This window comes from Rhipicephalus microplus, chromosome 3, assembly GCF_043290135.1.
Source record: "Rhipicephalus microplus isolate Deutch F79 chromosome 3, USDA_Rmic, whole genome shotgun sequence".
Taxonomy (NCBI): domain Eukaryota; kingdom Metazoa; phylum Arthropoda; class Arachnida; order Ixodida; family Ixodidae; genus Rhipicephalus; species Rhipicephalus microplus.
In genome coordinates, this window is record NC_134702.1 from 44,131,150 (window position 1) to 44,155,046 (window position 23,897).

Below are 23,897 nucleotides of genomic sequence, written 5' to 3' on the forward strand. Positions count from 1 at the left end.
TGTGGACTGGTGGAAGTGATGGGGGACCCCTTGCAGCGGAGGGGAGGGAGTGGGTGTACGTAGGTAAACTAGCAGACCTGGAGCGGGAAACAGGTGCATTTTATTGCTACCAAAAACATCAAACAAACTTGCCACATCACTTTATTTTGGGCAGTTCACCAATACGTGGCACAATCATGCTTTTAAAAAATGCGGCTGGGGGTTTCGCAGATCATACAAATGGATTCGCGGACCCCCGTTTGAGAACCATTGGCATAGGTTATAACGATTCACATTACTGTCAGCTGATAGTTCTATCAAAATATTTTTTTAATATAACGACTATCCATACTCATATTTTGTAATGCTCAAATTTGTCATAACCATGGTAATCCTTAAATGTGAATTTCAGAGTATTTTATTATATTTTTCAATTAACACTATACACAGAAGTTTACACCCCTATACTTAAAACGATAACAAAATACATGCGCCCACTTTCATACAGAGTACGAGATGTACTTTCCACAAATGCGTCTGAAAAAAGTCTCAGATGTACAAAATTTACAGTGCTTCAGATGCATCTACAACAAAGACGCATCTTTGCATAATGACTAGAGCGCAAGAGTAAATGAAAGACATGGCAGTCAGCTCCAAGGGCTTGTCATTGAAGTTTCTGGATGACTTATTTGTGGTAGCCTTAATACCTGAAATAAGGAAGAGGAAGGCGTGTTTGCCTTTTTGTGTTCACTTCCCTAATTTTTAGATTTTAGCATGCTTTTATGAACAAGAAAAGAATTTTGGTGCAGCAGCGCAATTTATCTCACTCTAAAACTTGTCGAAAAATTCTACAGTAGGGAATTTTTATTTTGTCCTTACTTTATTCATTAAGTACACTGAACTTTGCCAGTATTAAGTATTTACATATGATAATGCTATTGATTCGTAAGCATATTTTTTATGCCACTAAAGAGAGCAAAACAAAGTGATTGGATGTAAAGGCAGCTCTGCACAAACAAAACAAATATGTGCAAATTTTTAAAACTTGCACTTGTCTCAAGATAGGTAATTAGCGCACGTGCTAACGCTGGCCAACCTGGCTTCCCTCTGTACAGCACTGAAACTAACTATTGAAAAATTCAAAATCTATTAAAAATATTATTCTTTGAACATTGAAAAGGGGGACATGCGCTTTTATATTGGCATTATATCTGACCATCTGAAAAGTGTAAATAGCAATTTAAGAGGATACGTGACATGTGGTGCTTCTTTTTAAATACATATGCAAAGAAGTGTCGTCCTTACATTACAAGTGTGTTCTCCGAACTCTCTTCGTTGCAACGGGGTGTCTAGTCTCGGTAGCGGTGGCTTGAGAATAAGTAACCTATTATCGGAAACAGGCTTCGTAGTATTTCTTGCACTGTAGCTTTTGTTATTAGGAATATTGTTACTGATTAAAACGTACTACTATATCACAACATGAACTACTTTGCTGTTCTCACTCTCAGACAGTTTGCAGCCACGGACACCAATTGTATGCCTAGCACAGGTCATGGCACGGCGGTATCCACTGCGTTTTCAGCTAAAATTTATTACTGCAATAGCAATAATATGGACGCTTCTGGCGGGATTTTGCTGCCGGCGTCGACATCGTTCACCTTATATATATAAGTATCTATACATATGAAAACGCAAGAAAGAAAAATAATCCAGGAAAGGACTCCGGCGCGCAGAATCGAATGTCGGACCTCTGTATTGTGAGTGCGAGGCGTTAGCCACTGAGCCACGAAGGAGCACCTCTAACATTCAAATGGCAAGCTATTTATATCTACGATTTAGCGATGGTGATAGGCATCTTGGGGGTAGCTATCGTGTTTTCAGCATTACCAGCGAGATGGCGCAATTAGCGTGCATTGCCACATCTCACAATGCAGCAGCACGCTTTTATCTCCAATGCGTACTTTGCCCCGTGGAGAGGAGGGGGCGGACGCTCAAACTCGCGCCTCTACATCGCAGTGGGGAACATCGTACGTCTTGGCTGGCCTTCGGCTTTCACCGGAACGATTCTGTTGTAGTTATCAGGCACACAAAGGTCACTGCAATCGTTGCACAGTCTCCATTTGCGAAAAGGGCGTGCTTTTAGACATAGCAAAGTAACAACTGAGACGCTTATTTGCGTTCATCTGTACCTGTGAGTACGTTTCATGCATCATTTGTCTGTGAGAAACGTGAGGCATATTTTGACCTGCCTTCCATTTTTTGTGTGACCTTCCAATTTGTTGCTATCGCGTTCATTGCTTTGCCTTTGCAAAGCTATGGCCTTTCTTTTTATAGGCTACTCATGGCTATGACACAATATTACTTTGAACATTGCATAAAGTAACAAATATCTATAGGGCTACTTAATCACCCTTGTCATTACCATAATTTTCATAGTACACATCCCTTTCCTGTGTAGCAGTGTGCCGTCAAAGTGGCATTCTGAGGCCGTATGCGCACTCACTTAAAATGACCCTAAGTTTTTAGTGTGACTGGAGTACTACAAATGGAAAAGAAGTTATGCATTGACTATAGCGGAAAACTGGAATTGTTCAAGTTGTAGACAGATATACGGAGCCATGCACTCCGTAATGCTCTCAAATACCCTTATAGCAAGCTGCCTGTGACCTTCGGAATACATTATCAAAGAGGGGTGCTTTTGTAGAGCACTTTTATTATTTTTTTCATGCCTTTCACTGACATTAGTGATTGGTCGAAATTTTCGGGCCACATTGTTTCAACAATCGCTACTGGCTAAGGGTAGCATAAAACACTGAAAAGAAGTCATTGAATCACAATATAATTGCTCTGCAGCAGCACCTGATGACCTTGCTCAAATGTTGCCCACTGGATTGTTAACAATATCAGCTGGATTGTAAGGAATCATTTATTTTCGAGGTAATCGCTTTGTTAAGGTGTTTGTTATGATAGTCGTCCAACTCTAGTATCCACTGATAGAAGCTGCACACATTACTACATCGTACCTGCACTGTGATTAAGTGCACTTCCACGCGGACTGTGGCAAGGACTGCAGCCAGTTAGCCTTTCGCCGTGCATACAGCAGCCACAGGAAACCGAGTGCAATGCAGAACACCATTTCTATGTTGTAGCCGTCTATTGTAGTCTCGCAGGTGCCTTTTTGGCTGCTGCATATCTGTAGGAAAAGAAAATAATGTTAGTGTTAGGCAATAAATTTAACAACTTCGATTATAGAGAAACCCCTTGTTGAAAACGAGAATGCGGGTCTGAGTCCTAGGCGCAGCGGGTCGATTAAAGGGCCCTGCGACGCTATATGAGCACATATTTTTTATCGATTCTGCTGGTGCTGTGGAATGTGCTGGTATCGTTGCGCACATGGCAACGCCGAAATCATTGCTGTGATAATTTTAATTCACGGGACAAACTATCTTGATTTGAGACTACGGGGACATACATCGGCTATGTTTGTTATGGGAAGTGATGTCGTGTCGCGTGACGTGGCGACAAACACCGTTCGCTTTTTATTGACTTGACGCAAGAAAGAGCATGCAATATTCATATGGCGGTAGTTACGCCATACTAGTGAATGCTAAAAAGAGCAAAAAGGTTTTTTGTACTCTCTCAGAAAGAAATCATTCCTGTTTCGAAATGATGTATTTTCAAAACAAGAACAACACTTATTCTGCGAATGAGGCTATGGTGCGCCAGCAACTATAAGTGGAAACGCATGCCACATTTTTAGCGAGCCGAAAATGCAACAGGCGGTGGGCGCTGGCATTGCTGTAGAACGCTTCTTGCATGCAAGCCGAGAAGTGACCCTGCCCAAAGCGTATGTATCTTACACAGTGTGTCCGTGGGAGCGTCTGCTACCCGACGCACATGGCTCGTAGCAGCCATGCTAACGACACCATCAAAAAGAGCGGTAGCGAGGTATTGTATAAAAGCCACCATAAGGTGACATTTTCGGAATGTTTTTATTAGACGTGTGCTGTGATTGGAAGCGGCTTTTGACGTCAGCAGGCAAGTGAAATGTGAAAGAGAACGTTTCTCGTCCTTCTTTGCTCTAGTTTTGAACTTTGAGGACTCATAACTTCACTTTCCGTGCACCAATGTTCATCATTTTTGTTGCATTCATCTCAGTAATCATCGCTACACACGTTTCGGTGCTAAATAAGGCTGTCCCAAAAGTGTCGCAGGGCGCCTTTAAAGGCAACTATTAAGTCGACGTTAATTGTTGAAATAGCGGTCCAGAAACCTTGTAGTGTTAATTTGTGCCACGGAAGGGCCTATTTTGAAATAAAATCGCGTTTTAGTGGTCTACATCGGGTTAGTGCAGTTCAAATTACCCGCCTCACTGAAGCGGACCGACCGGACCTACTCACGTCACAGTTACCGTGCACAACATTGCTCAGCGTAACTGCGCTAGTAGCAGCAGATTGAAAGCAGCAGGAGCCAGAGCAGCAACAATGGCCATCCCGCCATTGGTTCTGAGATTGCCGACGTATTTTGGTTCAACTAGGTCCCGCTAGATGGCACCACCTGTCCGATTTGACCATGCTAAAAATTGAATTTTTGAACCACTCGTGCCATTCCCCGTTAGCAACGTTCGATGGTTCTTTTTTCCATTAATCAAATAGAAACAAACAAGCAGCACTCTATTGTGTCTCTTGATGTATGAAAGGTTTTTTATTTAGTGCAGTTAGATCGATTACTAGTGATCTATTGTAGGCGGTCCGTCTGATGTCATCGAGATCATTTTGAAAATGTCCTACTGCGGCGCTTGTGTTCTTGACATTTACCTTAATTTCTCGGTAAGTAGGACACTGTTGTTGATAATATTGTCGTTTTATATGTTGTCATACGTTGAGCTTTCACTCTGACGTAACTTGTTATTTGACTTTAGTGTCTCTTTTAAGGGGGATGGACGTCAAAGGTGAAGGAAGATGCAATTTTTTCAGTTTTCATGGCACAATATTCAAAAAATAAGTGACAAGTTTTTCCACAATGTGGCGAGTTTTTGTGCCCACAAAAAAATTAAAAAATGGCCCCAAACGCGCCTGATCCCGTGTTTGCGCCGAGTCAACTTGAACTTTAAACGGCGTTTTCTTCTAACACTACTTTTCGTCATAAAGGAACATTTTCACTGTAACCGCTGAAGCTATCAAATGCACACTTTTGCAACTTCTTTCTGAATACCATGCACCTTTTCTGAAGCAAAATAATGTTGTTGCCACCAGAATTGTATTTTTTACTAAAATTTTTTTTAGTAAAACAGCCTTAAATTCTAGTCATAAAATGTTTATATTTTCAACTAAAAATGGTCATGCCTACAATTATTATTTTTGTTCAGAAGTATACCCTGGGAACAGAAGAAATTTCACCATTTTACAGCACAATCTTTGTAACAAACGTTCTTTCAAAAGTAAAAACAGACAAATAATTTTTTTATTATTTTTAGAACAGCTTTGTATTTTCTTGCCAAATTCCCAGAATATATAGTAAAACCCCTATTCAAGCAACTTGCAAAGTTTTGTAATGTTTGCTAAAAAATAATAGAGCAATAGGCAGGAGTAGTTGCACACCCACCTGTGCTATGTCTCCCCCTTCAAGATAGTGGCAAAATACAAGAACGCTCACATACTTGTGATTCGGCTCCTAATAAAGATCACCCGGCTGTCGAAAAATAATTCCAAACCCCTCCACTGTGGCACATTTTGTAATTGTACTGCTGTTTTGGCAACGAGCAGTGCAGTCACATCAGCTTCTTAGAGTCATTGCAGCACAGCAATCTTTTATTGAGGTTGTATTGTGCAGATACAGATAGATTTCATTTACCGTTACGGATGAGTTGCTGCATTCAGTAAAATTATTTTACCACAATGTCTGTCACATTAACTTTTGCAAAATGCCAAATCCTGACAACTGCTTCTGTCTCTAGTTGTAACCTCACAGACTTCACTCACCATGGACATGCTTTCACGTACATTAGGTAAAAATATTGATCACTGTGGATATTAGGGGAAAAAAAATCAAAAGCTTCTGCCTTATCGGAAAAATGACGGCGAGGAAAGCTTCGCATGCGAGTTCCTGACATGCAATTTTTCTTCTTCATTTCGTGTTGTCGCATTGCACGATGCCCCCTCCTAAATTTTTTCTTTCCCCATGTCGGGAATGAGAATATGAACTTAGCCACAAAAACAATTAATTTGTTATAGGCAGCAATGACGGACATTCATTCATAACCTGGCGGCAACATCATGTGGCTATGCGAGATGACAAGTCACCTCTTCAAAAGATTGCATAGCCCTATTAGAAAGCAACAAGCTCACACTCGAGGGGGCATCGGTTATTAAAAAACAGCACATGCAGATATGCGTGTGGCCAGTGCATCGAGGACCCTATTTCTGTATCCTAGCTTGCACCGGGTTTTTCCTATATTCCGGTGCCGCTGAAAGCTGCAACTTGTAAAAGCTTCGCTTGAAACAATTTGGAGGTATCTGATAGCTGTTAGCGGGTGCTATATAGTTGCCATAAAAGTGAAGGTACGTGTTCTCACATTCTTGTCTTCCTTTGAAGAACAGTAGAGCCACGCTTCAGAGGCACCAACGCAGCGTTTGAAAGTAAAGCTGTCCACCATCCACAGTGCCACTGTCGCAGGCCAGCTGCTGCCTAGGTTGCTGACAGTGTTGAGAAGGGTCATGTAGGTTCCCCCAACAGCTGGGTCACTCACCCTTGCACAGAATGCCACCGAAGACACAAAACTGCTGTACAGGGTCACCTGCACAATCAAGACCAGGTGCATGTACATCTCGTTCAGCCACAAGTGCTGTCATAAAACGGAACCCGCCCAGCAAGTAACACGCGAGACATACAACAGGAGTGTCGATCAAAGAATCTGAGGAAAGCCTGAGGGGCATTGCTTGTAGCTCTTAATCGGAAGTGAAGGAAATACAAGATAAACCATAATGAAAGGTGAAAAATATTCTCCGCACGTTCTTGATTGAATATCCCGACTGCTGTGAACTATGGTGAGGCTATTTTCCCATCGACTTTTTTGTGTATCTCTTTATCTTATGCCTAACCCTGTGTGTGTGTGTAAGTAAGTGTTACAGTTGTTGGTGATAACAAAATTGTGAAAGAAGCCATCCCCATAATGAGGTTGGCCATGCTCAATTGCCGTTCAGTTATTCCTTACCTGGTACACAGCATAGACGAGAACAATGACTACATAGTAATAGAGGGGGAATGTTCCATCTGGATTCTTGACATGATACGTCCAGTGGACAAGAACCATGAACACCAATCCAAGGAGCAACCTAAAAAAAAGCCACAGATTGTGCTACAGTTATTAGTGATGTGTTGGGGCAACTATATCTTCCCAAAGGTTATTTAACCTGTGCACCCAGTTATTCTCCTCACTTAGCTTACACAGCAGGTGTTGCGCTATTGATTTTAGTCTTTGAAAATGCATCAAGCGTGATGATAAAGTAAAATTCCTGCTTTCATTAACTAGTAGGTCAAAGCTGTATGACTAAATTGGCTTTCTTCTCTTTTCGCTTGTTAACAGTAATTCCAGTTTTCAAGACAAAAACCTTTCTTTTGATTGATAAAGCTACATCTAGCAACCACAAGAGTATGTTTATGCATCCCTGAGGAAACGTATGCTTAATTTGTTTTTCTTAACAACATATTCGTAGTAAGCAAGTCAGTGCAAAGCTGGTAAGCCTTCACGTCATGCTGAGTTTCATACCTATATGGATAGGCCTTGAAATACACGTTGAGTGGCCTGTTGCCACCAGTGTGCTTGCTTATGATCACTGGCAACAGGATCTGAATGGGCGCCACTGGTATAGCCAGCAGGGCCAAGTTTTCGCGGCGCATGCCAGCCTCTAGAAGCTTCATCCCCGTCATGTTGTCAGCCGCTGCAAAACCAACCTGGACAGTTTCTTGAGCAATCAGTGTCACTTTTGTAATGAGGCAATAATTCTAGATAATTGGTGCATGGCACAAATAAATTTTACTATCAACATGCGAGAGAAACGGCGTTCACCTTGGCAGTGATTAAAAAGATGCATAAGGTGCGGACGCTGGGAAGCTGAAAGATGCGCAGTGCCATCTTGTACGCCTGAAAAATTCCCAGATCAGACCGGCCATCCTCGTCACTGGTTACTGTGCTTTGCTCGTGTTTCAGTAGGGCCACCATGGTCGTCGTCAACATGAACACGATCCCCCAGAAGTTCAGGAACCCTGCAGCCACCTTACAATTATCAAGTCTGAACGGGCTCATGAATGCATAAGTGGTTTCTCACTTTTAGTATAGATGTGAAAAGTTATTATGCTCAGACTTAGCACGGCTTTGCAGTAGCCAAGTGGTTAAATATTCATCATGATGTTTATCGAGTTCGGTGAAAATGATGCTATGACTTGAGACCCGTACAAGGTAGGTGATTATGGACACGCATATATCAAAGCTGACTGTAAAGTGTTGTTTAGTCCAATGATTATAGTGTGTGCTCGTTGCTTTATCTACCAAATGATGATACTGTGACAAATATAAAGAGGCCCTGCAGTACTTTGCCCAGTAATCATTGAATGGCTTCATTAAAGGAGTCTGTCCCTGGACAAATCCACTGCCGCAATTTTTCTTTAGATTCCGTCAAGTACGAGTGGAGTTTACAGGAATCGTCACAAACTTTATGTGCTTTCTCTCACCTTTCATACCAGTGAGTTCGCTCAAAGCTACGCAAGGGAAAGGGGGTTGATAAGGACGCAAGAGGTGGTGTTTGTTCGTCAGCGCACGTCATGGCCTTGAGCATTTTTTCCCCCCTTCGAATGTGCCTCTTACTTTCAGTGTGATCATAAGTGAGCATGTTGGCATCTCGTAGCATGCTGTAATTGTGCAGATTATGTTGCTCATTCAGCCGGTGGCCATGGATTTTGGATTTATGGCATCATTTGCCAAGAGAAGTAAGAGTGATCTCTAGCTGATTTGGAGAATTAATTGCGAATTCTAGGGCACGTGCTGTGCTGTAACCTTTAGCTCACATGCTCTGTGCCCCGACTACAAATTGACAGCGTTTTCTGACCATGCTAAAAAAGTTTTGCAGGGCCCCTTTAAAGGGATATTGAACAAAAATCAGAAAGAATGACAAATATATTGAAATTTCGCATTAGAAAGAGGCAGCTGTCGCGATAAGCAGAGTTTATTTCACATATTTTTTGCTGCATTTTTGGAATGTCTTTAGTGCGCACAGGGCTACACATCAGTGGCCGTGACGTCAGTTGTCTCCATGATTAATGCAGGGTGCACGTTGTCCTGTCTAGGTCCCTCACTTTCTTCACATCTTCCTTGTGTTCCACTCTCCCCCTTCCCAAATGGAACTGGGATGTTGACGCTTTACCCCACCCAGGAGCATTGTTCAGTTCTGATGCCATTTGGACTGGTTCTAGCTACTGTAGTGGGAGCAGAGTGCTGACGCAGGGGACAAGTGACATTGTTTTCACACCTGTTTTTGGTGGTGTTAAACATCACCTTCCCTGGTTCACTTTGCGGTGGCTAAATGCTCCAGTTTTAGAAAAACACATTAATTTCATCATTTAATCAAGTTTTTGTCTGAAATCAATGTTTTGTGTATTAATTTCGGCACGTAATCTCTCAGTTTGGCTGAACAACTCAGTGGCAAACATTTTGTTTAGTATGCGTTTAAGACATGTAGACATGCTGTTTATGACCCTATTATATTGCATGTTGCATGTTTAACGAAGCACATTATTTTATTCATGTAATGGAGTATCACAGAATTTTAGGTTGTCATAATATACTGAGACTGTTGTCATGAAATAAAGCAAGCACTGTAAATTTAGCCGTGAATTAACAGCAGAAGCTTCTCACCATCAAGAGTGACGATGCCATCTTGTTGGGGAGTGGACCTTAGATAGCGGTTGCAAAAGTCTGCAGACTCGAGAGCCAAAAATACCACGTTTCCCATGATGTATCCGACCGTTTGCCCCACAGAGTTGCACGTGGAGGCATATCCTACGTGCCGCCTGGAATGGCGAAGCAAGCATTCGAATCGTAACATTACTGACCTTTTTGTACTAAGCTAGTTAACATTTTAGAGGTTTTATAAGTGAAACTAAGCATTTTTCTATTTTTACAAAGCTAGCTGTAAATCATAAAAGCACTGGAAATCCTTCTGTAACGCATGTGGCTATGGGCTGTTGAACACACTACTGAAGTAGTCCGCTGGCTTCCTGCCAGATAGCTTATTGGGGCTGTCTACTAGTAGAAGAAGTGTAGTTGCTAAAGTTTGGAACTGTGAAACTAACAAAACAGTTGGTTTTCAAAATAAATGCCGATTTTCCAGAAGCCCTAAAGAGAGCAGCCCCAAGAGATTGAATTCATACGCTCCCTGCAAAAAAGTCCAGGTCGAAGTAAACAGCGCAAAAACGCAGACAGAATAAAGGAAGGACACAAGACTAGCACTGTTATGCTTTTCTAGCTTGTCTAGACAAGCATAACAGCACTGCATGACAGCTAGTCTAACTTGGGTAGGACTGTTGGGCCAGTTTCTGTGCAGGGCTCTGGAAGGACTAAACGATAATGAAGTGATAATATGACAAAAAAAATCGCCAGGCCTGCACAGAACGCGTAGCACAGTCACAGGGAGAGGTGGAAGAGCAGCTTTTCAGCGGCTCTCTCGAAAACTCTTTGAGTAACTGCTACAAGCTCACATGCAAAGTACCCACTATGCCATAAATCGCAATTTTTGTGTAGTACGGAGGCATTCACTGTGCCATCTTTTGTAATTGTTTGGAAGTGTGTGGTACCTGCTACACACTTGTAAGGTGCAATTTTTTTTTACGCTGTGGCTGACGAAGAATCGTGCCTGAAGCTTTTGGAATAGGTTGGAGCATTCAACGGTCCACTTGTTATGCAATTCGCATTGTGTGACGCCTGGTTGTTCATTTGCTGTTCTGAATTGCTTTGTTACTCGCAATTATGCAATTCGTTTCTCAAGATCGTCTGCCTAATGCCAGTTTGCAACAGAGTTTCATACTCCATGTAGTAAAAAACCAGGCTGGCACGCAGGCGACCCGGTTTCGAATTTCATTGTCTCCTTGGTGTTTTTTTTTCATTACGGACACCAGCGGACAGCTACGGCGCCCGCAACCTTATTTTGATCTCATAACAGCTTTTGCTGTAAAAGAAATAGTAGCAAGTATCCCATGCATAAGGGAGAAAATGTCAAGGATAGCACAACCGTGAAGAGTCTGCATTTCCCTAAGGAAGAGTGCGCTAAAAAGGTACTGTGCACTCACCGTGAGAGCATTGTGAGGGCCCAGCCATCGACAGCAATGTCCTGAGTAGCCGCCAGGAAGTTTAGTGAAAAGAAGACTAAGGTCAGCATAAGAACACTGGGCTCTGCCTTGCTGCTTCCTTCACCTTCACCCAGCAGAAAACTCATGTGCGATGACAGCCAGAAGAACGACAAACCAATGGCGTACTGGGCAGGCACCAGCCATGACTTGCGCCGGCCAAAGCGACTGGAGTACAGAGAGTCCACAATGGGGGCCCACAGGAGCTTGACACTGAAGGGCCATGCTGCTAAGCTGAACAGGGCTTGCTCCTGCGTGACATGAGGTTGTTTCTCCATTTAGACTAAAGCTTATCCTTGCCAGTACCTTGTAATCGCGTGTCTTCGGAGAATACAAAGATGCAGAGGGTAGGGCTGATGCTGCCTCAGGGACTTCGGGGCTTCAGAATCCAAGTAGCATGTGTTGAATGCGAACAATTCAGTGGTGAAGTCTTTGAAAAGTCATCGAATTGTGAAATTTTACAAGATGCTGCTAGATCACGCGCATAAGCCTGATGGTTGCAGCTTGCACTCATGATGCGAGTGGCTGGTATTGTCCCAGAAGACGAAAACGGCTCGCGTTTTCTTTTTCATAGGAGAGGCATCGATTCCTAGATGTTTTATGGCAGTGCAGTGTATATGCAGCTCAACGCTGCACGCTGGAGAAGCAAACTCGGAATGCATTTTACTGAAAGTACTAGATGGACGAGCTTACAAAGAGCAAAAGCCGGTGAATATGAGGTCACTGGTACCTTAAGTTATGGCTATAAATTCATTTTTTGTGTGCAAAAGTAACGTCCACCTCATAGATGACACTTTACATTAATGGCTGGAAATGGCAGAAATCTTTTTAAGGGAGAAGGTGAAGTCGAGAATAAGTGGACATCGTTTCCCAAATAAATCACTGAATGGATAGCCCACCTTGTAGCTGATGCGTCTGTTCTGAAGTAACAGTGGCATAGCGGATGCGAGGCCAAGTGGGACACCTTGGAGCACGTACAGAAACAGCAGGAGTGCAATGCTACGCCACTCTTCCAGCACACTGCCAGCGTATTCTCTATCATTGTGGTGGCCATCCCCACTCGCTTGGCCATTCTCCAACAGTGGTTCCTTGCTTGGAGCCAGGATGTCGTCCCCAATAGAATCTCGGCGTTTGTTGGTGGGACGCCTGTGCATCTCCATATCACATGGTGGTCTTCTGCTGCTCAACAGAAAATGGAGAGCCCACTTCTGGCCATTTGCTATCATTGAAAACACTCAACTTCTATTTATTAGCTACTCAATTTTGTAATAAACATTTTAATGTGCTGATGAATTCAAGGGTCCGTGTAAAGATTTGGATAAGCATATGTTAATCAGCAAACGGTCATGCAATAAAAGCTTCATATCATTCAAAAGCACAGCACACATTGTACCTGTGAAGAAATTTTTTCCGGTGGTGGATGCAGGGTTAAGCCGTGCTTTACATACGTTCATTCATGCATGCGCGCGCGCGCGTGTGTGTGTGTGTGTGTGTGTGTGTGTGTGTGTGTGTGTGTGTGTGTAACGAAATTTCAAAATACACCTGCAAAATTGGAAATTTTTCGGGGGGGGGGGGGGGGGGGGGCTGGACACGCTTCCCGGTTGCACCAATCTAGAGTAAAAATATTTTACCGAAAGTCGGCCTTAGTCCTCCCTACGCTATCGTTGTTGTGATAATAGTAGTATACGCTGGTCGATCCTCTCGGTAAGCAGCCCCTTCGGGTGTGTGGACCTTCCTCGGACTGCCCATGGCTAAACTGCCTTAGCACGACTAGGCGCGGTTCTTACTTAGCGATTCCAAAGACGCGCACATGCGCAGCAACTCTATGCCGCATATTATGACGCAAACAGTTGCTGCGCCAGACCACTTTCAAACTGCCACGATCGCTACACAACTGCCAAGCGGGCCGGCGTGACGTAGTCAGGCGTGGCGGCATGGTTTCGGCATATGCGCGGCTTAACGTGACGTCGCGGTAGTAATTGATGATGATTGATTTGTGGGGTTTAACGTCCCAAAACCACCATTTGATTATGACACGCCGTAGTGGAGGGCTCCGGAAAAAGAACCCCCCGGACCACCTGGGGTTCTTTAACGTGCACCCAAATCTGAGCACACGGGCCTACAACAATTCCGCCTCCATCGGAAATGCAGCCGCCCCAGCCGGGATTTGATCCCGCGACCTGCGGGTCAGCAGCCGAGTACCTTAGCCACTAGACCACCGTGGCGGGGCGTCGCGGTAGTGAAGCGCGCAGAGTCCGGGTTGTGCGCAGCTGTTCAGCGTGGCCAAGTTTTCTCTGGACGACGGCCGTTTTCGTGATCTGACTAACACTTTCGTTATTAATAAAGCTCGCATATTTGTCGCAAAGGCGAAGCATTGAACGCGATAGAAACGAATTGGAAGGTCACGCGCAGAATGGCAAGCAGATCAAAACTTGCCCCGCGTTTGTCACGCACAAATGACGCTCGCAACGTACTCACAGGTACAGGGGAACGCGAATAAGCGTCTCAGTTGTTACTTCGCTGTGTCTGAAAAGCGCGCTCTTTTCGCAAATCGAGAGTGTGCAACGACTGCAGTGACTTTTGTGCGCCCGGTAACTACAACAGAATCGTTCCGGTGAAAGCCGCGAGATAAGCGCGCGCGTTAGCGTTCACTGCGCCATCTTGCTGGCCATGCTGAAAACACGATAGTGGTTGCACATTGTAAATAGTCCAATGAAGTTTTCAAACAATCAAACCTCGCATTCACGCTTCGGAGCTCTCACGTTAAATTCCGCGCGCCGGAGTCTTTTTTTTTTGAATGCCTTTTTCTTTTGTGTTTTCATATACATAGACAACAGCACGCCTATCTCGCACCCAGGCTCCTTCGGCAGTATACCCTCGCTCGCAGAGACGCCATAATTTGTTTGGAACTGCCAAGGCGCGCCACGCTAGCGTGTCATGCAGTGACTCTGGGAGTCTAAAATGCGAAAAAGCGCCTGTTCACGCTGCGCCCGCTTATAGAATGACATCTAGCTGTGTACCACTGCGCTGTAATCTGATGCGACAACAACCAGCGCAAGAGAAAGAGATTGCTGAGCACTACCTGTGAAGTTCACAGCGCATGCCGGGAATCGTGGCAGTGCGGTGTTTTGCGATTGCACAGATTTCCGTCCAGAACGGAAAATGCTGTGCTCCGCCGCCCTATAGGATATAATCGCAATCAGCAGGAAAAACTACGAGCCTAGTAAAGTATACGAGTAAGTATACTTACTGCGTTTATTCGCGCGACTCCAGCTGTTCCACTTTACAGCGGCGATTTGCGTGCAGTATGCCTGTAGTGTGCGGCACAAAACTATTGCCGTACTTTTTCGCAGGCCGCATGTCAACAATAGGGTATAGGTATTACGACTCACGTGTGAATGCAAGCGCCGCGCATGTTTAGTACAACTGTAACGGCCCACTATCGCGATGCAAAAGGACGTGAACCGCGCGGAAATCATGGCTTTCGACTCGGTCGAACTGGGACATGTCTTGACTGTCACTATAGGGGAATCTACATGTGCTTTAGGCCAGCGTCACCGTGGCATTTTGAAATCTTGTTCTGGCTGGCACGTTTGCACCGCGTGTGTGTTCGGAGTGCCTGTCAGGACTGGCAATAGATACACATGTGGTGCATGAGCGTAAGCTGGAGCCAGATTCCAGCGCTACGTTGACGCCGGCTTACAGCACAAATTCTGCCTTGTCACAGCCAAGGCACGTCGCAGTTTACGCTGTTCACGTTTCTTTCAGTCGGATAATACGTACCTGATGAAGTTGCTCAGCAGTCTGCAATGCAAGTGCTGCATACATTCCGGACTGTTGAGAAAGGTCTCCTCAACGTTTCACACGAAATCGGCCTAAATTCCAGCACAGGAACCGCGGAACATGCTCACAGCCGCACTCGGGTTGTGAAGTTTCGCGTTTGATGTGCAGAGTGCCTGCTTGGGTGGCAGTTGAAAGTGTTGCTTCGCCGCGCTTGCAACAGATGGCGCCACGCGCTTTTCAATATGGCGGCAAGCAGTGAGCTCGTGTTTGTATACGTATACATATACGGTGAGTGACGGCAACGCCGGCGGCAGCATCCAGCCGAGAGTGTCAATACAATTGCTATCGCAATAAAACGAAAAGATGGTGATGATGCTTGAAATGAGACTTAGAAGTGAGAATTTGTGTGCACGTTAGAGAACCCCTGATGGTTGAAATTTTCGGAGCCCACCACTACAGCGTCTCTCATTCACGCCGTGGTACTGGCTGAAATTTTTTGTAAAAAAAATGTAGACGCGTCATGCCAACTTCAGCCGTTGCCGGGATGTCCCGTACACAGTCCTATTGCTACACGCCACGTATTGCGCCCCCAGTTTTCTGCGTGCGAGGGTGAGCAGAGAAGGCTAGACGCGTGATGTCATACAAGCGCCTATGTTGATTGATTGATATGTGGGGTTTAACGTCCCAAAACCGCCATATGATTATGAGAGACGCCGTAGTGGAGGACTCCGGAACTTTTGACCACTTGGGGTTCTTTAACGTGCGCCCAAATCTGAGCACACGGGCCTAAGCGCCTATGTTGCAAACGCACTTTTGAGTGCTAAAGTTTGGGTTCCTATAAGAGCGTGTTTTCCTCTCGATATCAGCTGCTGCTTCTCATGCTGCCAGCGAGCCTGAGCGCGTCCATGGTCTGCACGGCACCTATGTTGGACCATGTCAAGAAGCAGCACTACGTGGTTTTCAGCGCTTCACGCTTATTATATGTGGTCATAACAATGAAGCCATTGCGAGAAGTTGAGTTTAACTGTTCACTAACTTTTACCTTCATATGTTGCACAACCAGCTGGCAGATTCCAAAAATATGGTTTTGCTTTTCAGGAGTGAGCAACGGATGCGAACTCAGGCACAGTGCATGATTATTCCGTTGCCGTGTCGATATGTGTAAAGTCTATTACATTTCTTTGCTGTCTTAGGTCGCTTGTTTAAGCAGAAAAGTGCTGCCCCACACGAGTATACAAAGCGCTCAACACGGCGAGTCGCAACGCGCGTTGTGGCAGCAAGAAATGCGGGCAATAAATATTTGATGTCGCAGAATGTTGCTGCGAGAACTTTGAAGTAACGTGTACGCCCCCCCCCCTCCTTTTTTTTCTTCTATTGGCTTTCGTTTGTGCGCGCGCGCGTATTGAAAGCTTTCTATTTTTTTTTTCGAACTTTGAACTCGTTTGGCGCATGCCGGTTTGAATGTCAAGCGCTAAGATCCTGTGCGGACGTCTCACGTAGAGCGCGCGAAATGTCATATTAATAAGGACGAATAGATTGCATTGTGCATTGTGCATAAGGTCAAGATTGCATTGTGCATATTACACGCTCAAGATGCGTGCAAATCAATGCGTAATGAAGTGCGCACCACGCGGGCAGCGCAGGTCGACCGCAAGAGCGCCTTTTGCGAACCTGACGTGTCGCCTTCCCCCAGACCCCTGGTTCACTCCTGTCGGTCCTAAAAACATAACTGCCTGTAGGGCACTATTTTTGCTATCCAACCACCGAAGCCGACAAAGATGGCTGTTGGTGCGATGCATTAATTACCATTCGTCCACCACCGATGAGGATAACTGTCGGTGCGACACGACCATTGCCGAGACTGACAAAAGTATTTTTGCTACAAGATTCTTTCCCGACCATAGACAACGATAGCTGTGGGCAGGGGTCAGGAGCGTAGCCAGAAATTTTTTTTCGGGGAGGGAGGAGGAGGGGGGCACCACTTTGATTTCGGGAGAGGTACCCTTTTGAAATGGTTACTTTTCGCTCCCTATGCCATGGCGAAAAACGCTTTGGGGAAGAGGAGGGGGTGCTCGGGTCTGGTGTGCCACTCGTGGGCCATGTCACTGGTTGTCGGTACGGAAAAATTCTTTTTTGCTGACCACCGACAAGGATAGCTGTCGATACGAAAGATTCATCTCTTTGCTGACCACCGACAAGGCTGGCAGTACGACGAAGATAGATCTGTCGGCCGACTATACCGACATCGGCCTCGCTGTTTGCCCTGAAAGCGGGACACAGGAAGAGGGACAAGCACATGCACGTCTTGTTGCTGTCTTCTTGAGTCGCTGCAAGGTTGCGCGCTCGTCAAGCATCATGATTCATGAACCAGACAATTTCGCTAGCAAGATGGCGGACCGTATGTGCGCATTGCGCAAATCCGCACTCGTGTGCCGGCGTTACATTGTAACATTTAACTGGTGTTGCTGCTGTTTTATATATCGTTGTCAGGTGGCTTTACAGTTGGCGAAAATTTTGAACTGTTGGTTGAGGGAACAGAAGTATAAACATATATTTGCATTTGGTTTAAAGGCGTGCCGTAGTGGATGACTAGGGGCTTATTTCGACCACCTCAGTTAATAAATGCTTGAAACGACGCTTGGACTACGCCTCAAGAGTATATCAAGCGATATCAAGCCAGCCTTTTTGGCATCACCTTCTGAATCGCTAGCCTGGCTTCGCTTCTCTGGCGACACTGTGTCGCTATAGGAAAGCAACGTCTGTGCAGGTAACATGGACCGTTCAAATGTACTTGTTCTTCTTGAGCTTCTCTTGTGGCTCATGCTCACTGTATTTAAGGGTGCCCACTTCAAGGTCAGTTGCGAAGTGCCCACTACACCATTTTTTTTCTTTTGTGAATTCGCGTAGACCCACAGCACGTAAGGCAACATGCGAACCTACGCTAATGCCCACTTTGTGGATGCTTTTAATTTGATTGATATGTGGGGAATACCGCCCCAAAACCACCATATGATTATGAGAGACGGTGGTGGAGGGCTCCGGAAGTTTCAACCACCTGGGGTTCTTTAACGTGCACCCAAATCTATGCACACGGGCCTACAACATTTCCGCCGCCATCGGAAATGCAACCGCTACAGCCTGGATTCAATCCCGCGACCTGCGGGTCGGCAGCCGAGTACCTTATAGCCACTAGACCACCGCGGCGGAGTTTGTGGGTGCTTTCGGTGATGATGAAGTATGAGCGACTTGTTATGGGTGGGCCTTTAAACAACTGCCTCGTTTTTTTGTGCAATTGATATGTTTTGACGCCTGGTGTTTTGACTCCAGTCCCTAGATGACATTCATTTTTTTCCCGTCCTTTTTTGGAGCATGGACGTGGCCTTGTGATGATCGCCTGCTCCCCACGCAGACGTCTTTGGTGCGGTTCCCGCTCTAACAGAAGATTTTTTTTTTTCTCGCGTCTATCTCGAATTTTCGCGGGCAGGGAGGGACTCGAGAAGAGGAGGGGGGGGGGGGCGCAAAGCCAGCTCCATGCGTCGGCATTAAAGAGAGGGGAGGTGCAAAGACAGGCTCTTACATTCACATGATAAGGATGGGGGGGGGGGCGCCACGAAGAACCTTTCCCCCTCCCTTGCCTCAAGGGGGACTTTGCTCACGCTTGTGCTCTTTCAATGTCAGCGGAGGAGGTGTTGTAAGGAAATCGAGACAGTGAAGACTACGCGGTTCGCATTCAGATGCTTTAACGCGCACAATGACGACCGACAGATTTATCGTAACAGCTGCATTGCCGTTAGGTATAAAAATAGAGCACCCCTGCATCTCCAGGAGCGTTTAAACTGCACTTGCGCAACTTGTGTACGCGCGCAATAACAGCGGCGAAGATTTATTAAACAGCTGCGCGTTGTTCGTATCACTCGGTGGTGTGGTATGGGAAATAACGTCCCGGCGATTCTTGAGCGTCAGACACCTGCTTGGATACAGATTGCAAATCGTGAGGTCGTCGGACACAACGCATTAACGGATACACCGTACGAACGACGTTAATTCGACGCCATCCTTTTAACTTCGTTACAGCGAGACTTTGCGTGCATCTGGCCGCGCAATAACCCGATAGTGTAGTGGCAACATATGTCTGGCGACCCAGTGAATCGCCGCAGTTATCGGGTGCGCCCGTTGTCAAAACTTCCGGCGCGGCCTTTGGAAACGAAACCGAAATCGTCTGACTGAGCGTTACGGAAGTTGTGGAACTATTCAGGTTAATCCGAGGCTCAGCAGAATTCGGTTTATTCTCGCAGGTTTCGATATTGCGACATTCATCCGATTTGCCTGTGTATGCATATATATGGCTTGATGAAGTCGAGACATCCGAGGACATGCGTGTTGACGAGTGGCGTAGCGAAGGAGGCGAGTGTCAACCCCGCCACCTCATCGCTACACCAGCTAGCGGTCGATTTTGCGTGTACACACGCACGCATACAAATGCACGCACAAACAAAAAATGTAACAGTCACCCCCCTCACCCCTCCCAAAAGAAAAAAAAAGGTCAAGAATCTCGCTATACCACTGCGTGGCATTGGCTTGCAGGGCTGATCACATAATCGGTGCGATTCAGGAGAATAGTGATCGTTTTGCATGCCGTCGTACTATCCCGTCGAATACGGGCAGCTGTTGATTATACGCAGAACGAAAAAAAAAAACATTTCGGCAGGATTGGAAAAATTATCCGTTACAAATTGCTTTCCAAAATGCCACATCGGGACACAAGTGTACAATTAAATGAATAAAAGAACTTGCGCTTATATTCGAGTTCAAAAATTAGTCACTGATAAAGTGGACTACCAACAAAAAAAAAAGCGGGGGAGGGATGGGGGCTTGGCGCGCCCTCTCGTGTGTGGGGCCATTACAGGTTACCGCAAACGATATCCATTAATTCGGTGTTGTATAATGTGAACGACATCACCTAATCAACGCAGACTTGATAACACACACTGCATTTGTCCGAGGCCAAAGTTAAACGACACAAAAGACGAGGGCATGAGAACGTGTGATGTTATAACTGTGGACACTTGCCCATGCCAATGCACTCGAACACCGTGGCTCTTGTACTTCGGTAGGGATGCGACGTATAAATTTTGATTTCTATAGCAAGCGCGCGAGGCGTGTCTTTCACGCCCTTGCAAGATCCCACACAGCAAGGAAGACGCGTTCTCATGCAATACGCAATGTATCTCACCTTCGTAACTCGGCTCACAAGTCCTGCGTCACTCATTTAATAGTCCACGCGTGCATGCGGCTGCAGCAGACGATATAACACGCCGCCGATACATACGTGTCCCAGTCGCCTCGTTTCGCCGCTCAGCGGCGCTGCGTTTAAGAAACCCCGGCTGCTGGAAGTCTTGTTTGAATGTTTAAAACGCACGCAGCTGTACCTCGGGGTAGTATTGAAGGCGTATTTTACGGATGACTTTTTTTTATGGACGCTCGCGCGCGTCGTCAGATGCCGCGCGAAGCGAAAGTCGCGCTCTCTGCTCTGCAAAAGGAATGATGATAATAGTAAGAAAGAAAAATGTACCCGTTTTGTTCTCCTTATGTCGTGTCTTGTTTGACGCACGCATGCGGTCTGGTTCCAGAAGGACAAATTTTTGCAAGCCACGGCTAGAACCGGCTGCTTACACTCTGCGATATATATATATATATATATATATATATATATATATATATATATATATATATATATATATATATATATATATATATATATATATATATATATATATATATATATAGTGTCACGCATTAAAAATTGTATGCTCCTTTATGTAACAACGACAACAAGAAAAAGAAAGAAGTGAAGTGCTGGCATTATATATATGGATATGTGGTAGAAGTTCCGCAAAAAAAAAACAACATCGTTGACGATAATAACCGATATGTCGAAATGCCAACGGCGGAATTCACAATAAACGTGAGACGCTATTGACGTCGCTGTAGAAAGGTTTGAAGTGTTTTCGCATGCATAGTATCGTACAACGGTGAGAAAAAGGCTTGTCCGGAACCCGCCGAGAGAAAAGAGGAAGGCCGATGGGTATTGTTCTCTAGTTTCATTGTACAGGCGTCTCTCTCCCCTTCTCTTTTCAGTATGAATGCATAACTGGCACGCGCGCGCGCGTGTGTGTGCCTCTTGCGCTAACTGTGTCTATGCACAGCTGCGAAGTGACGCATGTCGCGTGATCGATGAAGCAATTGGTTGCTGAGAGTCCCTGAGCACACATTCTTGTGAGGTGTGAACGCGTAAGCGTTTCTTTCGGCTAGGTTGTTCGGGAAGGTTGCCCCATGGGAGTCGGCAGGGGAGTGCGAAAGAAGCACTTGAGACAGTGCGAAAGAAGCACCCCCCTCCCTACCCCCGGTGTACCCTGCGCGAAAATGCACGGCCGGGTTTGCACTTCCCAAGACAAAATTCTGCCGACATTCATCGGGGGTGCTGCAAAGTGGCGTCGCTCAATAGTGTTGAAAAGAGCATATCGTTCGCAGAGTTCGCCACTGGGGGGGGGGGGGGGGGAGCAACGACTGATCCTAGCGACCCTGCCCCGTTGGTAGGGTCTAAAACGCAACATGTTGGATGGACGAAAAAACGTTTAAACGACGCGGTGACTCGCTGCTTACAACGGCGTGCTCAATTGGTATGTCGCTTTCCGGTAGTAAATATAGGAAGTAAATAGTCGGAATTTCAACTTAGCGGCCTTCGACCGCCGTATATCCTCAAAATCGTGTCTCCCGTGTGCTCAGATTTGGGGGCACGCTAAAGAACTCCAGGCGGTCGAAATTTTCGGAGCCCACCACTACGGCGTCTCTCATAATCATATGGTGGTTTTGGGACGTTAAACCCCGCATTTCAATCAAAAACGTGTGTCGCCATCAAGGTCGGCAGAATTTTTTTTCGAGAAAGGGATATATATATATATATATATTGTTAAGCGGTTTATTGGCGGACACTCAGCGATGATTCACGACAGTGACAGTCAATGCGGGGATCGACTCTCTGCACGAGCTGCTCTTCTTATGAAAAGGGCAACCCACTAGAAGGCGCTGAAGAGGACGACCCACTGTTCAAAGGTTTTACCACAACTACCCCGGGTACGAAAAGGGAGCCGCCTGGCGACCTAACAGCTGGTTACAATGAGCGGGTCATGGTAGGCCTTGAGGCGCTCCACGTTAACAATGTCGCGTCCTCGACGACGCATGTCCGAAGATGGTTCGATGGGTTCAATCAAGTAGTTGACTGGGGAAGTGCATTTGACGACACGGTAGGGGCCTTCGTATTTGGGCAATAGTTTTGAAGATAGGCCAGTTGCAGTAGTAGGGATCGAGAGCCAGACGAGCGCTCCAGGGAGGAACGTGGGCGCAGTAGTGCTGGCGTCAGCGCGAATGCTTGTAGGCGAGACAGTTTCTCCAAAAGCCTGGGGCCTCGCGACGGTTTCGGTGTAATTTAGGGGAACAGTGACAGAAATTGGTGGGGGCGGCCTGGCAACAACTTGGGCGTAGCTGAGTGGCACAGATGCAGGAGGCGGCTGGTGGTATTCAGGGACGACCTCCGCGATTTCCTGCTGAATGGCTCGGCGGAGTGGAGGTAGAAGTGTACTTGATGGCTGTTGAGCATGTTGTGGGGAGGCAAAAGCCAGTAGAGAGACCTGGCAGGCAACTTCCTCACGCACGAACGACTTGATTTCGGCGAGCAAGGTTGCGTGGTCAGGAACTGCTGACAAGGCCGAGAGATCAGCATGCATCACGTGGTGGCGGGCGACGGGTCATCAAGCGCTGCCGCCGCAGCTCGTCGTAACTTTGGCATAACATGATGACTTCTGCCACAGTGCGGGGGTTCTTTGCCAGGAGCATGGTGAAGGCATCGTCGGCGATGCCTTTTAGAACATGCGTGATTTTGTCAGCCTCTGACATGTTCAGGTCGACTTTCTTGCACAAGTCATGGATGTCCTCGATATAACTTGTGAAGGACTCGCCGGTCTGCTGGGCTCGTTCACGTAAACGCTGTTCAGCTTGCAGCTTACGAACGGCCGGGCGGCCGAACACGTCGACGACAGCGGTTTTAAAAGCGGACCATGTCGAGAAATCAGATGCGTGGTTGTTGTACCACATGCCGGCCACACCCGCGAGATAGAAATACAGGTTGCCGAGTTAACCTGCCTCGTCCCAATGGTTGGAGACGCTCACGCGTTCGTACATGGCCAGCCAGTCCTCGACGTCGGTGCCATCCGCTCCAGTGAAGACAGGAGGGTCGCGGATGCGGGGGACACCAGGACATGGCGTCGGCGTAGGAGGAAGCGTTTGCTGGGCGGCGTCTTGGTACATGGTTGGAGGCACGGTACGGGATCGAAGCTCCAAGGGCATCGAATGCTGACCGAAGGTGTTTGAAGGGCACAGCACTCTCAGCACTCTCCACCAAATTGTTAAGCGGTTTATTGGCGGACACTTAGCGATGATTCACGACAGCGACAGTCAATGCGGGGATCGACTCTCTGCACGAGCTGCTCTTCTTATGAAAAGGGCAACCCACTAGAAGGCGCTGAAGAGGACGACCCACTGTTCAAGGGTTTTACCACAATATATATATATATATATATATATATATATATATATATATATATATATATATATATATATATATATATATATATATATATATATATATATATATATATATATATATATATATAATTAGAAGG

At 46.0% G+C, this 23,897-nt stretch overlaps 1 protein-coding gene across 2 annotated transcripts; it reads right to left on the reverse strand.

Annotated features, from left to right (window-relative positions):
• Positions 1-81: 81 nt before the first annotated feature.
• On the reverse strand, positions 82-20,484 carry LOC119175764 (acetyl-coenzyme A transporter 1). Of its 2 annotated transcripts, none has more exons than XM_075889357.1 (10): positions 20,393-20,484; positions 12,276-12,555; positions 11,320-11,627; positions 9,890-10,044; positions 8,048-8,244; positions 7,748-7,932; positions 7,193-7,313; positions 6,554-6,775; positions 3,003-3,172; positions 82-686 (listed from the first exon to the last, which is right to left on the reverse strand). In XM_075889357.1, exons 2-9 carry the CDS (start codon positions 12,534-12,536, stop codon positions 3,014-3,016), a joined length of 1,608 nt encoding a protein of 535 aa, XP_075745472.1. In that variant the 5' UTR covers positions 12,537-12,555; positions 20,393-20,484; the 3' UTR covers positions 82-686; positions 3,003-3,013. The 2 variants fall into 2 exon arrangements, with proteins under 2 accessions (XP_075745472.1, XP_075745473.1); XM_075889358.1 differs by having other exon boundaries at positions 12,276-12,558; positions 20,393-20,448.
• Positions 20,485-23,897: the final 3,413 nt, after the last annotated feature.